General features: G+C 37.4%; 2 protein-coding genes across 8 annotated transcripts in view; one reads left to right on the plus strand and one right to left on the minus strand.

Annotated features, from left to right (window-relative positions):
- Window positions 1–686: 686 nt before the first annotated feature.
- Window positions 687–5,054, plus strand: dram1 (DNA-damage regulated autophagy modulator 1). 2 transcript variants are annotated; one of them, XM_077501205.1, is made up of 7 exons: window positions 687–925; window positions 1,149–1,216; window positions 2,282–2,424; window positions 2,507–2,684; window positions 4,166–4,224; window positions 4,304–4,396; window positions 4,485–5,054. In XM_077501205.1, exons 1-7 carry the CDS (start codon window positions 795–797, stop codon window positions 4,518–4,520), a joined length of 708 nt encoding a protein of 235 aa, XP_077357331.1. In that variant the 5' UTR covers window positions 687–794; the 3' UTR covers window positions 4,521–5,054. The 2 variants fall into 2 exon arrangements, with proteins under 2 accessions (XP_077357331.1, XP_077357330.1); XM_077501204.1 differs by lacking the exon at window positions 1,149–1,216.
- Window positions 5,055–5,739: 685 nt separating this feature from the next.
- Window positions 5,740–14,839, minus strand: part of anks1b (ankyrin repeat and sterile alpha motif domain containing 1B) — a 78,540-nt gene continuing 69,440 nt past the window's right edge. For 3 of the 6 annotated variants that reach the window (XM_077499292.1, XM_077499295.1, XM_077499296.1), the window contains 6 exons: window positions 14,233–14,304; window positions 14,030–14,116; window positions 12,430–12,567; window positions 11,422–11,592; window positions 7,201–7,292; window positions 5,740–6,551 (listed from right to left, as the gene is read on the minus strand). In XM_077499292.1, the coding sequence (XP_077355418.1) occupies window positions 6,503–6,551; window positions 7,201–7,292; window positions 11,422–11,592; window positions 12,430–12,567; window positions 14,030–14,116; window positions 14,233–14,304 (609 nt within the window). In that variant the 3' untranslated portion in view covers window positions 5,740–6,502. Of the gene's footprint in view, window positions 6,552–7,200; window positions 7,293–8,964; window positions 8,981–9,255; window positions 9,379–11,421; window positions 11,593–12,429; window positions 12,568–14,029; window positions 14,117–14,232; window positions 14,305–14,839 lie in introns of all 6 variants that reach the window. The other 3 variants (XM_077499297.1, XM_077499298.1, XM_077499294.1) reach the window with 3 other exon arrangements.

Consider the following 14,839-nt stretch of genomic DNA (forward strand, 5'->3'; position numbering starts at 1 on the left):
CCAACATTATTCGGCTCCACCTATTTATGTGAGTCGGCCTTTTCCTACATGAAGATTATCAAGTCCAAATAGCGTTCCACCATGACTGATGAACATTTGGAAGTGTGCTTGATGCTGGCTGTCAGCAGCTACTGTCCGGACTATGCATCCCTGGCTTATTCAATTCACTGCAAGCCATCAAAGTAAACTCGTGTAATTACAAAAAAAAAAAAAAAATGTTAATAGTTAATTATTATGTGCTGCTTGACAATCATTATAAAATGCGGGATGTCAAATTGAATGTGTTAATTCAGTTAAAACTAAATGAATTAAAACGTTAAGAAAATATTTTGGACCAAGGCAAAACAATTAAGATTGGTTCAAGTGAAGAATTATTGTTTTCATCAACATGAAATAATTATCATCCGAAATCAGTCGATGTAGTTTCTGTGAAGTCAAATTTTAGATCATATCTGGACATCATTTTTTTTTTTTTTTTAGTTTAAGGGGGGTAAAACTTTTAACAGTGTATGTATCAGTGCAGCCCCACTTTAGCCCCGGGAGAGGGAAAAAAAAAAAACTGGAGTCGCCCCTGCACACATGGAAAGACAGTAAGTAATACTGTAGTACAGTACTGCACACGGCAAAGTGATTGCAGAAGACGGAGGAGGACCATAACGAAGTGACGTCATTTTTAGGAAGACGATAGGTCGATCATGTGACTAGCGGTTCTGAAAAATGATACTTCTTCCCCCTTCCTCGGCGCTTAAGGTCACACCAGGACGAACCCGCGCGAGTGTTGATCGCTGCGTGCCATGTGGTGGTTCACGCAAGGTTTGTGCTTCTTGCCCGTCTTTTTGGTGGTGTGGTCCTCGAGCACTTTCATCGTGTCTTACGTCATCGCGCTGTTCAGACGCGACGTGGACGTGCTGTTCCCCTACATTAGGTGAGACGCGCATTCTCTTGGTTATCCCAGTAAAGATCTGAAAATCTTCAGCAGTGCTCGACGAGTAAGTTTAGTTTAGTTTCGTTTTCCCTCGTCCGCTGGCTGCAACGCAAATTCCTCCAGGGCGGCAACTTACTGTTATTGCTAGATCAAGTTTGATTATCTTAAGGCAGGAGTGTTGTTAAAAATCAGTTTGAAGATTTGGCTGTTGTAAACTTTTCAGTGACACAGGAGCAAACCCCCCAGAGAGCTGCATATTCGGATTGATGACATTTGTTTCTGCATGTGCAGGTATTCGACACGTACACGCTGCAATATTCATCTTTAACACCGTTTTTTGTTTTTTTGTTTTTTTTTAATTGGCATCCTGGTATCCTAATTGTACATTCTAATTTTATTTTATTATTTAAAAATAATTTAATATTATTATTATAGACCTATTTTCATTAAAAATATCTAAGATCTGTCAAATCATTAGTTTTTAATCAGATTAATCATACCTTAGAATTTTGATTATCATAATTAATCACTTATTATTATCACTTTTTATCAAAAAATTTTTGCCTGCCAAATTTGTGTGTTAATTCTAATTCTTCAACATTTTTTTCATCCACTGCGGCACTAAATTACAATTTTGTGATAGTCTTTTATTTTCTGTAATGCAATTAAAAAAAAACAAAAATGTCATAAATTCTGGATTCACTTGTGTTTCGAGTTAATTCGATGATTCAAGTGATTAGTTGAGTAGCCTACTAGTATACTTTTTCACGATATTCTAATATTTTGAGATAGGATATTTGAGTTTTGTTTAATAATCAGCAATATTAAAATAATAAAAGGCTTGCAATATTTCAGTTGATTTGTAATGAATCCAGAATTTGATATATATTTTTTTTAATTGCATTACAGAAAATAAAGGACTTTATCACAATATTCTAATTTTCTGAGACAATCCTGTAATCAGTGAATTACTTGCATAATTTAAAATTTAAAAAAATGACCCCAATGTAATAATAATAATAATAATAATAACAAATAACAATAATAATAATAATTAATATTATTATTATCAATAACAATAATAATAATAATAATAGTTATTATTATTATTATTATTATTATTATTATTATTATAACTTTGAGTGAGACAGAGAGAGAGAGAGAGGAAGATTTTTTTTAAATGCTATATTCTTGTTAGTCACACGTTCCTGGGAACAACGCAACAAACGGTCATTGATTGTGCCGTTTTGTCACACTTCCCACAAATGACTCACTTCTGCTTTTGGAGGAAAACGAAAGGTGAATGAAAGGCTCACACGGCAAAAAACCAAACTGCACCTGCGTATGTTCGTGCAGGCATTGCCACCATCTATGGCAGGTTCAAGTTTGTGGAGAAGCTGAACGAGGAGACGAGGGTGGTGAGTCCACGGCTCAACAAGGCGGCGCTGGTGCTGGGAATGCTCGCCTGCTTGGGAATGTGCGTGGTGGCCACGTTCCAGGTGGAGGCTTCTTCATCGTCAACATCCACGCAATCAAACGCTTGTTGGTATTGGCAGTTAAGTGGTCGGCTTTGATTGGCAGGAGACGACGGTGACGGCGGTCCACGACGCCGGGGCCTTGCTCTTCTTCGCCACGGGCGTCCTCTACATCTTCTTGCAGTCGGCCATTTCCTACCACCTATTCCCATACGGCTCATCCATGGCGGTGTGTCGGGCGCGGCTGGCTGTGGCCGTCATCGCCTTGCTAGCCTTCTTCCCAAGTATCCTTTGTTCCTCACGATTAAGAAATGCTATTGGATAAAATCATTTTTAAAGTGGCTGTCTGCCGGTTTCACTCAGGAAAATGCACTTTTTAAATACAGGATTTAAACAAACTAACTACTTCTCAATTTACAGATATGGGCTTTTCATAACGTGTGGGGGTGATTTAGTCCTAAACCCCCACACCCTCAGCTTGTATTATTTTTTTTCCACTCACTCATTCACACGTAAGCCTTTGTGAGTGAGTGAGTGAGTGAGTGAGTGAGTGAAAAAAAAAACAAAATCCGCAGGAGTGACGTCACGTAGCCTACACCAACCCCCCCCCCCCCCCCCCCCACTCTGCGATTGGCTGGAGGGGTGTAAACACTGTCTTTCCACAGAAACGGCCCGCTGTTTACAAAACAAAAATACAGGCTGGGGGTGTGGGGGTTTAGGACAAAATCACCCCCACACGTTATGAAAATCCCATATCTATAAATTGAGAAGTATTTTGTTTGTTTAAATCCTGTATTTAAAAAGTGCATTTTCCTGAGTGAAACCGGCAGACAGCCCCTTTAAGGAAATGAAAAGAAATCTCTCTCTTTTGCAAAGTTTTCCAATTCAGTGTCAGGCGGGCTCTCTTCACCTTGAATTTAGAAAACGTGTTCTTGTATTTCCCATCTTCATAGTTTTCCTAGATAGCTAGTTGTGCTGGACTGAAAATGCTCAACTTGGTATTGCAAATCATGCAGGACTCCCAGCACTCAACTCAAACTTAAAAACAACTACCGCTGTTTTTTAAGATGGATGTTAAATTTTCTTCTTCTACTCCGCTAAAAAAATCAGTGGCCAGAGGTAACAGTAGAAGAAGAGTGTCTTTTGTGTGAAGGCAAAACAAGCTCAAGGGGAACAAACTAAGGTCGCATTTTGTGTCAAATAAACATATAATGGAAGGTCAGATAAAGCCTCGAATTCTGTTTTTCAATTTCCGATTTTAAACGAGAAACGGCTCGTTCCGTTCAATGGAGACCGCAACACTGCCTCCCCATGGACGGAGGAGGAACAGGGCTTAAACCAATGAATATCGGAGGACTTGTGTGTGAATATCTTAAAACAGTGTGATGTTTATCTAAAAAAATTAATGCGCATGCCCAATGATCCATAAACGCACTTTCGACAACTCGTAAGCCTAAGTCATGGAAAATGCGCGCACATAATTAAAAAAAACACGGGAAAATCACAAATTTGTGTGAATAATTTTGAGACTAATCCCCCCATAAAGATACAATAAAAACAGCAGAGGCCCCAGAACTGAACCCTGTGGAACACCATACATTCTGTTATACGTGACATCTGACCACTTTCTTTTTCTCAACATACTATGAGGGTACTACAAAAAGAAATCACATGACGTACCATCACACATATATACATACAAAGTCATGGTCTCCAACGCAGACATTTTCAGTGTGATGTTTCCCTTGACGCCCAAAACCCCAAGCTGTCATTTGCGCATTTTTCGTGAAGCAAAAGGACCTGCACAGAGATGCGGAAAGCAAGGTGAGCGACAAGGATGACCATCACATTATTGGGAACACGCACAAAGCTGACTTGAAAGTTGTGTTTGTGTCAATTTCAGGATTATCCGTTCCACGTGGCCAGCGCCGTGTGCGAGTGGATCGTGGCCTTCAGCTTCGTCTGCTTCTTCCTCACATACATTGATGATTTTAAAGTCAGTCTCACATCTTTGGATTCTTTTTGAATGGCGTTTTTTTGTTTTTTTTCCGTGGTTAACTGTCTTTTGTCCTGTCGTCTTACAGCTGTTTACCTTGCGGGTGAAGACCGAGATGGGGTAGGATAAAGCCAAGCGCACTTCCTGCGGCATTTCACATGCTACTGCACAGCGTCACGTCTGCAAAGAAACTCTTGCACTTTTCTCCACTCTTGCGAAATGATGGGGGGAAAAAAAATATACAAGAAGTCAGCGGACGAATGATCGACGAGAATTGTAGTCACACGACGCTGTCAGACGCTTTTATACTTACACTTTTTGACAGTGTAACTGTCTGACTGAGAGCACTAACATTTCATGTACTTGTTTTGATAAATACACAACTAAAAAGATAATTTTGAAGTAAAATTTTAGCACTATAATCTTTACAGGTGATTATTTCATCAACTTGTTGTGAGTAGGGCCAAAGTTAGGTATTAATGTAATGTCACTAGGAATTTTTTACAATTTCATGACTGCTGGAATTTATCAGTTATCTAGCATGTGCTTTAATGTGCCATCTGAGGAAAAAGGGACCATAGATGAAAAGTATTCATTTGATTGTTAATTTAACACTGCTGAGCAACAATAAAGACACTTTTTACATTTTTAAAATATATATGCATATGATTTTGTGTGTCTTTTTTGTTTTAGAAGCAATCTGTTGGTTTTGGACATATTTGTTCAAAAATGGCGTGGGTGTGGAGGAGAGTTATGTTTCTAATCAATTTTTGTTGCAAAATCAACTTTAATCATGTACGCACAACTACGCATAACGATGCTAGTTATTGAGACATTTGTCTCCCCCTCGTGGCAAATGCAAGACTGACACCGATGCCATCCATTCATCCATTCATTCATTTCCCGAACCACTTATCCTCACTTTGTAAAACAATAAAACAAATATGTCAGTGTTTTAGATTACACATTTTTAAATAGAGTACCTGCATTTAAAATCTTAATAATAATTTTGTACACGTTAACAATTATAATGAATGGTGTTTCAACTTGATGATTTTTGTGGCCATTGTCGCCCTCTAGTGGCATTTGCTAGATGGACATACATTTTAACCTTTTTTTCTGTGGTAATGGTTCGTACATGCTACACCGACGGGGGAAACTCACGTCAAAATGGTGGTATTTGAATATACGCTTACTACAACCATCAAAAATAATATTCAAAAGCACTCACGACTAAACAGTCATTTTAAGCAATAAATATAGGCTACTAGTAAAACCTACCACACAATATACATGGTCATCTTGTGCTGTGAAAAAAAGGTGGAAAAAATTCTCCAGTCTCCTTCATGGTTGTACAAGTCATATTTTATTTCATGTGTGCTTTACAGGGTTATAAATAATGGCATAAAATTACAAAAATCAGCGTGCTGGAAGTCCCAAGCCTATTTACATGAATGTCACTCCAAATACATATTCTATAGAATCATCTAATGCAAGTCTTCTTTTTGTCTTTGTTTAGCTTTTGTTTCCAGTGCCACAAACTGTTCATCTTTTACATTACAGCTATCAACAATGAATTGGCAAAATATTTATGTACATTTTATAGCCTCAGATCCCATACGTACAGTAGTTGAACACAGTCCAGAGAGGAGGGATGGAGGTCCGCACATTCACGCTTCTCTTATGTGGTTTTTTTTTTTTTTTTTTTTAAAGGTGGGGACGGTCGTCTGTCTCGAGCGCATAAAAAAAATAATCTGACATGAGGATGGCAGCAGATGAGAATTGCACAAGATAACCAGGATGGCGTTATAATACTCTCAGATTAAACATCAATATCAATCTGCTTACCTTGAAAAAATTGTCAAAATTATAATAATAATTAAAAAATAAAATAAAACTGCCCTTTTGTCCATCTCCATGGCAACTTCCCCTCAAAAATATTGAAGCAGAACATTCAGTCCCCCGTGTATGTTTATGTGGTCCGGACATAGATTCAAAGCTTAACCGCGGAACAGAGAGGGAGGGGGGATGAGCGAGTCCATGTTTGTAGTCCTTTGAAAAGAGCGGACGTGTTACGCCTGACAAGGTCCGTGTGTTTATGGCTGGCTACATTCTTTGATTTCCACAGTAAAAGACATGAGCGTCCGCCACTGCCCTGCAAAATGAGATGACATCACTTATCGAGAGCGCCCTCGGCATCACCCCGCCCCCCTCCCTCAGCAAAATGGCCGCCATGCGTCTTACGAGCCACATGCTTTATGAAGACACCTTAAGAAACCAGCGGGTAACATTTTCGAGCTATCCGATGGAACGAAAGGAACAGAAATGGCAACAAAACCAAAAAGCGCTCCTCCGCTTGTTGCCGTCGCTATGACAACGGCCTCCCAGACAGCTAAAACACTGCTGCACCTGTCAATCAAGTTGTCAGGGGGCGGGACGCTCGCACAATTAAGAAGAATGCAGAAAGAAAGGAAAAAGAAAAAGGAAATGACTGACAAACAGGAAGTGGAGGGGAGCGGGGAGAAGTTGCTGCCCCCTAGGGGTGGAAACAGAAGTGCACCGCAGCCCCTGGCTCGAAAAAAAAAACAGCCCGGCGTCGTCATGCAGGTGGCCTAACGGAGGAGGAGGAAGAGCTGGAGGGATGCTTTTCGCTTTTGAGCCCCGCTCGAGCCCCCCGCCGCCCCCCCACTGACCGATAACTCCGGCGCCACCCCCCGCCCCGCCCCCTCCTACGCCCGCCCTCGGAAAGGCACGCACACGCAGGGGTGCACAAGGCGACACGTTAAAAAATAGTGGTCTCGTACTTGGTGTTGACTCCTCTCTTGGCCTCCTGACCCGGCTCCACTATCCACGGCACGTTGGCGTGGCCCTTCTGCTCCATCGACGCCTGCTCCATCTGAACACACACACACAGAAAGTCCAGTGAGAGGGCTGATGATGGCAGCTTAGCACTTTTGTTGCTAGATTTAGCAACTCTTTTTTTCCCAAAAGTAATAAGCAGTCGAACAAAGATAGCTTTATTAACTAAAAGCAGTTTTTCCTCCATGGACTCACCACCTCATCAAAAAAAAAAAAAAAAAAAAAATCATCATCGCTGCCATCTACTGGTGGTTACGCGTCAGTAATGTTTGCCACCAATCTACGTGACATTTTACATAATTACACAATGGCAAGGTCATTGAGCAATTTTGAGCGACAATCCCTGTTGGCAACAACGGAGAGACGCAAAACGCGCAGGTGACGTTCAACAGCACCGCGACTGAGGGATGGAAATGGAAACAAACACTTCAAGCGCATTCCGGCCAATCACAACGCTCGCTTTGGTTGGGCGACTTCAGAAGGATGACGAGGAGGAGGAGGAGGAGGAGGAGGGAGGGTGGATATCAGTGTCATTAGAGGTAACAAGGCTAATCTCCACACGCCACTGCAAACTCATGATACACACACACAATTATGTTAGAGGATTAGCACGCACACGATCCTCATCATCAGGGTGGTCCTTGGTGGCAGCTGAGCTCAGTCAGGTGACAAAAAAGCCTAATCAATGACTACAACTGCATTTGTGGGAAATTACAAAAGGCGGATTAAAAAAAACAAACAAACAAAAAAACAAAACAAATAATGGGGGTAATGTATTTTTTTCCCCCCTGCTAAAAATACTATTTTTGTATGTGTTTGTGACAGGTTGTGTTGAAACAAAGAGCTTTATTTTTTAAGAAAATAAAGTTTTTAAAAAAAAAAACAAAAAAAAAACTTAAATTGCATAAACTTATGTTTTTGTTTCTTTAAACAAAACAATTATATTATTATTGTTTTGTTTCAGTTTTGGGGGACTCGGTGATAATTGTTTTCCTGTTATTTTTAAAAAATATTATTCTGTCATTTAAAAAAAAAAAAAAAAAATCAGAAAATCAGGGGAAAAAATATACAAAAAAAACTGAAAAAAAGATTGTTCAGAATATTTTGCTTTGGAAAAATAAAATAAAAACATGATTCAAAACACATCATTTGAAAAATATATTCTGTATATATATATAAAAAAAAAAAAAAAAAGCCTGACAAAAAGTATTCCATTTTTTTTCCCTTTAAGTGTGTTTTTCTTCCATACTAAAAACGTTTTTTTTTTTAGAACAATAAGGCTTTCTGGTAAAAATTAATACTCGCCAAATTAGCTAATTGTCTGGAAAGTAAAACAAAATATTGAAAATCATTAACTTTATTTAGGACTTTCTTGAATGTGTTTAAAAAAAAAAAAAAAGATGAAAAACTACAATTTTTAAAAAATGCCCTGAAAAAAAAGCTTTTCTCTAAAAAGTACATTTTTTTTTACACAACATTGATTTTTATGGAAGAGGGTGAAGTCAAGTGAAGAAAAAAAAAAAGGTTTGCAGGATTCTGACTTTATTCTCAGAATTCTCACTTTAAAATAAAAATTCTCATGTGAAGTAAAAAACAAAACAAAACAAAAACGGTAAGCTTGAAAGATATTCTCTTTAATATCAGAATTCTCAATTTAAAAGCCAGAATTCTGAAATGAAAGTGAGACTAAAAGTGAGAATCTTCCAAACCTTTTTTCTCTCTTTACTGGCTCTAATGCTGTGACCTTTGAACTTCTTCTGGGAAGAAAGAAAAAAACAGCTACTTTATCCGTACAAGCCTGCAAAAAGACGCAAATTTCTTTCCTTGGCATGAGCTTTCAAGCCAACAGGAAGTCGTACGCTTCCGTCCGAAGGAGGGCGAGAGTTGGGAAGCGGGCGAGCCACACAAGCGCGACGGCAGCCCGTCGTCGACGGCCCCCCAAGCAAACGCACAAAATCAAGCAAGAGACGAACGGGAAGGAAAGGAAAAGTGAGGAGGACCTGCGACTGAGCGAGATGGAAGAGTCGGGAGGGAGGAAGAGGAGGAGGAGGAGGGTGGAGAGGAGGCCGGTGGGGGGTGTAAATGTGGCCCAGTGACCAGCGGCCCGAGGGGGACATGATGACCTGTACAGGGGGCATACAGAGGTCACACAGAGGTCAAAGGCGGCCCAGAGGAGATGCAGGAGCGCACGCGCACGCGCGCATGCATGAGGACGTCAACGGCGCAATGATGGCAAGCAGGGTCCTCGGAGATGGCGAGCGGCGGCGTGAACGGCGCGCGCACACGTGGCAATTAAGGCTTAATGGCACGTAACGGCGGCGCATTCAGCAGACGTGCACACACGCACGCACATCGCCGTCAGATCAGCGGACAGAATCACAACCTGGTGACGGCTCACAAGTACATAAGTATTGGGACATGTTCAGGAAGTAAAAAGGCTTTAAAAAGGAGACAAATACATCATTATGAACTATTACAGGATTAAAAATCTTTTTTTGGAAGACAAAAAGTGCTGAACTTATGAGAAAATTCTTTTTCATTTATTGTGTTATTATATTATATTATTACAACTATTTAAAATGACTGCAATACTCAAATCTACAGACGAAGATTATTTTCATGTTGATTTTTGTTTTTCATATTGTTGCCATTTTCAGGTGTTGCATCTTCTACGAGCGTATGTTCATAGAAATCTATAATGAAGTAAAAAAAAAAATTAAGTAAGATTCAATTTTGTTCTGTTAAAATATTCCTCAAAAAAAGATTTCATCTTTGCTAAAAGAAAAAAAAAAAAAAGTTTCTTAGTGTAATTCTGCATATTTTTTTCTTGAATCAGATTTCTATTCTTGAATAACAACTTAAAAATGGCATAAAAATGGCGCCTATTTACTTTTCCCTTTTTATTTATTATTATTATTATTATTATTATTATTATTATTATTATTATTATGTTTTTACCTGAAGTGACTTCATCCAAAAACAACTTTTTCTTGCAATACTACAAGGGAATTCAGCTTCATTTACAACTTTTGTCAAAAAATACTTGCATTTGGCTTTTTTTATTTTTCTTGAAAAATATGACTATTTGCACTAGACGACAGCTCCCCTCTTATAAGAAGTGGCTGTTTTGAATCATATTACTACTTTCTCCAAAATGACTACTTAAATCGCTCAAAATATACATTTAAAAAAAAAATATGTTTCTGCAGGTATCATCAAATCTAATTTAATGATTTTTAATGCCACTTTTGAATGAAACTTAAAATTAAGTTAATGCCCACATTGTACTGCATATGTATGAATACGCACACACACTTATACAATCATACATATACTGAATGCATATATTGTTTATAAATTAGTGCTGTCAGTCGATTCCAATTATCATAATCAATCGCATAATTTCCATAGCTAACTTGCAATTAATCGTAAATTAATTGCACATTATATATGTTCTAAATGTACAAGAACATTTTTTTATATTCTTGTTAATTAACATAAAAGTGGACAAATATGGTTACCAAATACAAGAGTGGTTGTATCATTCAGTTCATTGATACGGTAATTTTATAGTAAGTCATAAAGTTATAGTTAACATTTGCAAGTTACGGTTAAAAGGAGGAGTCATAGATTTGTGTTGAGGTAATTTTCTGCCACTAGGTGACATTAGTGTTTCATGTTGGACGTTGGTGACAGGAACACATTAATGTATGTAAAATAAAGCATGAACAAGAATTTAAATTTGTAATGCCTCAACATGGTATTTAATGCAATTCAAGGCTAAATATTATTAGCAAAATCCATTTTATGGCTTTTAATGCTTTTTAATTACCCACTCAAACTGTTTTGTTTTTTTTAACTGAAAAATATATTATCCTAAACAAAGTCAATTTCTTGAAATAAAAATAAAAACAATTTTTCTTGTAAATGTATGACCTTATTCAGTAAAGCTGAATAAATCAAAGCATATTCAAGCACGGCCTCACGGACCTTGTAACCAGGAAAACTGCTTTCGGCAAACACATTTCTGTTTTACCAACACACGCACCCACACAGTGACGACAGCTCATCAATCAGCCCAGCAGCAGGACGGCCACACCGGACGGCTAGCACGACGTGAGCTCGTTAGGCGCAGCGAGTGCGCGCGAGACGGCGGGCGGGCTTACGGATTTTCGGATGTTGACGCCGCGCGGCTTGGGCACGGGCTTGCCGGGCTTGCTGTCGAAGCTCTCGGGCAGCGTGGACGAGCCGTGGCCGCTCTTTCGCGCCTGCAGGGCCAGCTGGTAGGCCACCTCGAAGGCCTGGCCCAGCGTCAGGATGATCTCGTACGCCAGGTTCTGCCAACGGAGATGAGGTGGCAATAGATTTAGACTTAGACTTGACTTTATTGATCCCTTTGGGATGGCTCCCTCTGGGAAATTTACATGTCCAGCAGCAATAAGAACAGATAATAAAATTAAAAAATCAAATTCAATCAATCAATAAATAAGGTTATTTCATCAGAGATTGAATTAATAATAATAATAATAAAAATAAAATAAAAATTCAATCAATCAATAAAGGTTACTACACCAGAGATTGAATTAATAATAATAATAACAACGATAAAAAAAGTAAAAAAAAATCAAATTCAATCAATCAATAAATAAGGTTATTACACCAGAGATTGAATCAATAATAATAATAACGATAAAAAAATAAAAAAATAAATAAAAATTAAAATTCAATCAATCAATAAATAAGGTTATTACATCAGAGATTGAAATAATAATAATAATAATAATAATAATAAAAATAAAATAAAAAAATAAAAATTCAATCAATCAATAAATAAGGTTATTACACCAGAGATTGAATTAATAATATTAATAACGATAAAAAAAATTCAAATTCAATCAATAAATAAATAAGGTTATTACATCTGAGATTGAATTAATAATAATAATAACAATAAAAATAAAATAAAAAAATTCAATCAATCAAAAATAAAGTTAGCGTTAAGCGTTAACGGGGAAGATTATTTATTTATTTATTTTAATCAGACGATAATAGCCCTTTTTAAATCAGCCACACAAAAATCAATAAATAATCAGATTACTTTTTTTCTTTCGCACTTGAGTAATTTTCAACATTGTCTAAGTTCTCTTTCTGTCTTTTTTTCCCAGCGCACGTACCACGTCGAAAGCGGTGAAGACGTGGCAGTAGTGGTGGCTGGACTTGAGGTCTTTGGTGATGTAGGCGAATGTGGACAGGTCCTCGGGATCCTGAGCGGCGCACGAGATGTTGCGGATCTCGTGCTCGGCGATGATGTTCTGCGCACAAAAAAAAAAAAAAAAAGGCGCAGCGGCCTGTTATTATTCCGCGTTTTTCTCCGGCGAGACGCAAAACAAACGCCATTTATTATTCAGTGCATATTTCACGCAGTGTTCTGCTTTGGGAGCTTTTGTCCTGCGGTGATGGCAACAATGAGAAGAAGAACAAGCAGAAGAAGACTCGTTTTATAGAGCAGCACTCGAAAATGGAGAATGCTTGTCGCCATTACACTCGATTTCATTACGTCGGTGATCGTCGACTTCAAAAAAGCTACTAAAGGTAGAGGAAGGCCAAAATACATATGCATATAAAAAATGCATATAAATAATAAAATAAGAAATAAAATGAAGGCCACCTTTTCTGCATTTTCCCTGAAATTCCACGCCAAAGCGCCGAGGAACATGCATACATTAAAACAGTGCAGAATAAGACAAAACAAAATAAAATAAAACTTTCCATAGTTTCCTGAATTTCCAAGTAAGCAATGAAAGGGTTAAAAAAAAAAAAAGGCAAATCATAAAATAAAATGCAATTTCCAGCCATTTTTCATTTTCCCAGAAGTAATATTGGGGGAAAAAAAAAGATGTAACACTGAAAATTAAATTAAATTAAATTACAATTGGGGAAAAAATAAACAAAACAAACCACATAATCTTAAAAATTTAATTAAATTACAATTAAATTAAAATTATGAAATTAATATAAGTGCAACAAAAAAACTGTGGCCATTTTTGTAAATATATTTAATTAATTTGCCTATAAGCAATGTAAGCATTATGAAAAAAAAAAATTATAATAAAAAAATAAAAATACATTTAAAAAAAAATACAAAAAAATGAAAAATACATTAATATTAAATACAATTAAAATTCTCAGTGGCAATGATAAGATGATGGGAAAAAAAATTCTAAATAAAATAAGTATAATTTTGATGGCTTTTTCTTTTTCCCAGTGAATAATGCAAGAATTATAAATACATCTATTGAATTACAAATATAACTACTGAATATATAAAAAATTATTGCAATTGTAAAATGTAATTAATCCATCCATCCATCCATCTACTTAACCGATTGCTCCTCACAAGGATTGCGGGGGTGCTGGAGCCTATCCCAGCTGGCTTCGGGCAGTAGGCGGGGTACAAATTAAATTAATGATTTCAACATTGTCCCATTTTGTTCAGTGGACAGTCCAAAGATTATGAAAAAAACGATTTCAAATAAAATATAGAAAATAAAAATTAAATAAAATCATTGTCCCATTTTTTTCAGTGGACAAGTCTAAAGATTATGAAAAAAAAAACTATTTTAAATAAAATATAGAAAATAAAAATGAAATAATAAAAATAAATAAAAAAATAGAACATGAAAAATAAAAAAATAAATAAAATAAAATATATAACAAAAAATCGATCAAATAAATATCTTAAATTAAAAATTCAAATCCAAGTGTTCTTGTTACCTTATTGGTGGCGTCGATGAACTTGACTCCCTTGTAGGACACGGAGAGGATGATGGTGGGCACCTTCTTCATCTGCTCCGTCGACTTCTTGGAGGTCGCCGACAGAGTGTGAAACAAGCGCAAACAAATCACTTCCCCGACATTGCAACGGACGGACACGCGACGCAAGCGACGGCTCGAATCTCGGCCGCGCGCGTTCGTACCCTCATCTTGGCGCAGGCGTCATGCGTGGACTCGGTCCCCCTCAGCTCCTTCACCAGCATGGAGCCCAGGTACTGCACACGCAAAATCACACCAAAGTCCCAACAAATTGACATCTAATCCAGACCAGATGGTTTGTCACATTCCAGAGCAAGATTAAAAGATTACATTTTTTTTCATCATTTTTTTGTGAGACATTTAATCCACTTAGGCTGCCGCGTCCTCAATTCATCTGTCCACTTGATGAAATGGGACGAGTTTGTTTGGAGTGATTCTGCGCGGGATTTTGTGAGCCAAAGCTTTCACCAATAGAAAAGTAGTAAAGAAATTGGTTCTATAAATTGTAATTTACTGATTATGCCTGTGTTTATTGTGTGCCTTGAAGAGGTGTGGCCAAATTAGTAAAGGTATATATTTACTTCAGTAACTTTTGGGATTAATTGTACTTTTTTTTTGTTTTTAACATACTTGTTACTTTTACTTGAGTATTTTTATGAAGACGAAAAGCTACATTTACTCCATTACGTTGAGCTACATTTCATTTTGGTTCTTTTGTACAGTTAATAACAATTTTCTTCTGGCTCTTGTTTATTTTGGGTATAATTCCAC

This window comes from Festucalex cinctus, chromosome 16, assembly GCF_051991245.1.
Source record: "Festucalex cinctus isolate MCC-2025b chromosome 16, RoL_Fcin_1.0, whole genome shotgun sequence".
NCBI classification, from domain to species: domain Eukaryota; kingdom Metazoa; phylum Chordata; class Actinopteri; order Syngnathiformes; family Syngnathidae; genus Festucalex; species Festucalex cinctus.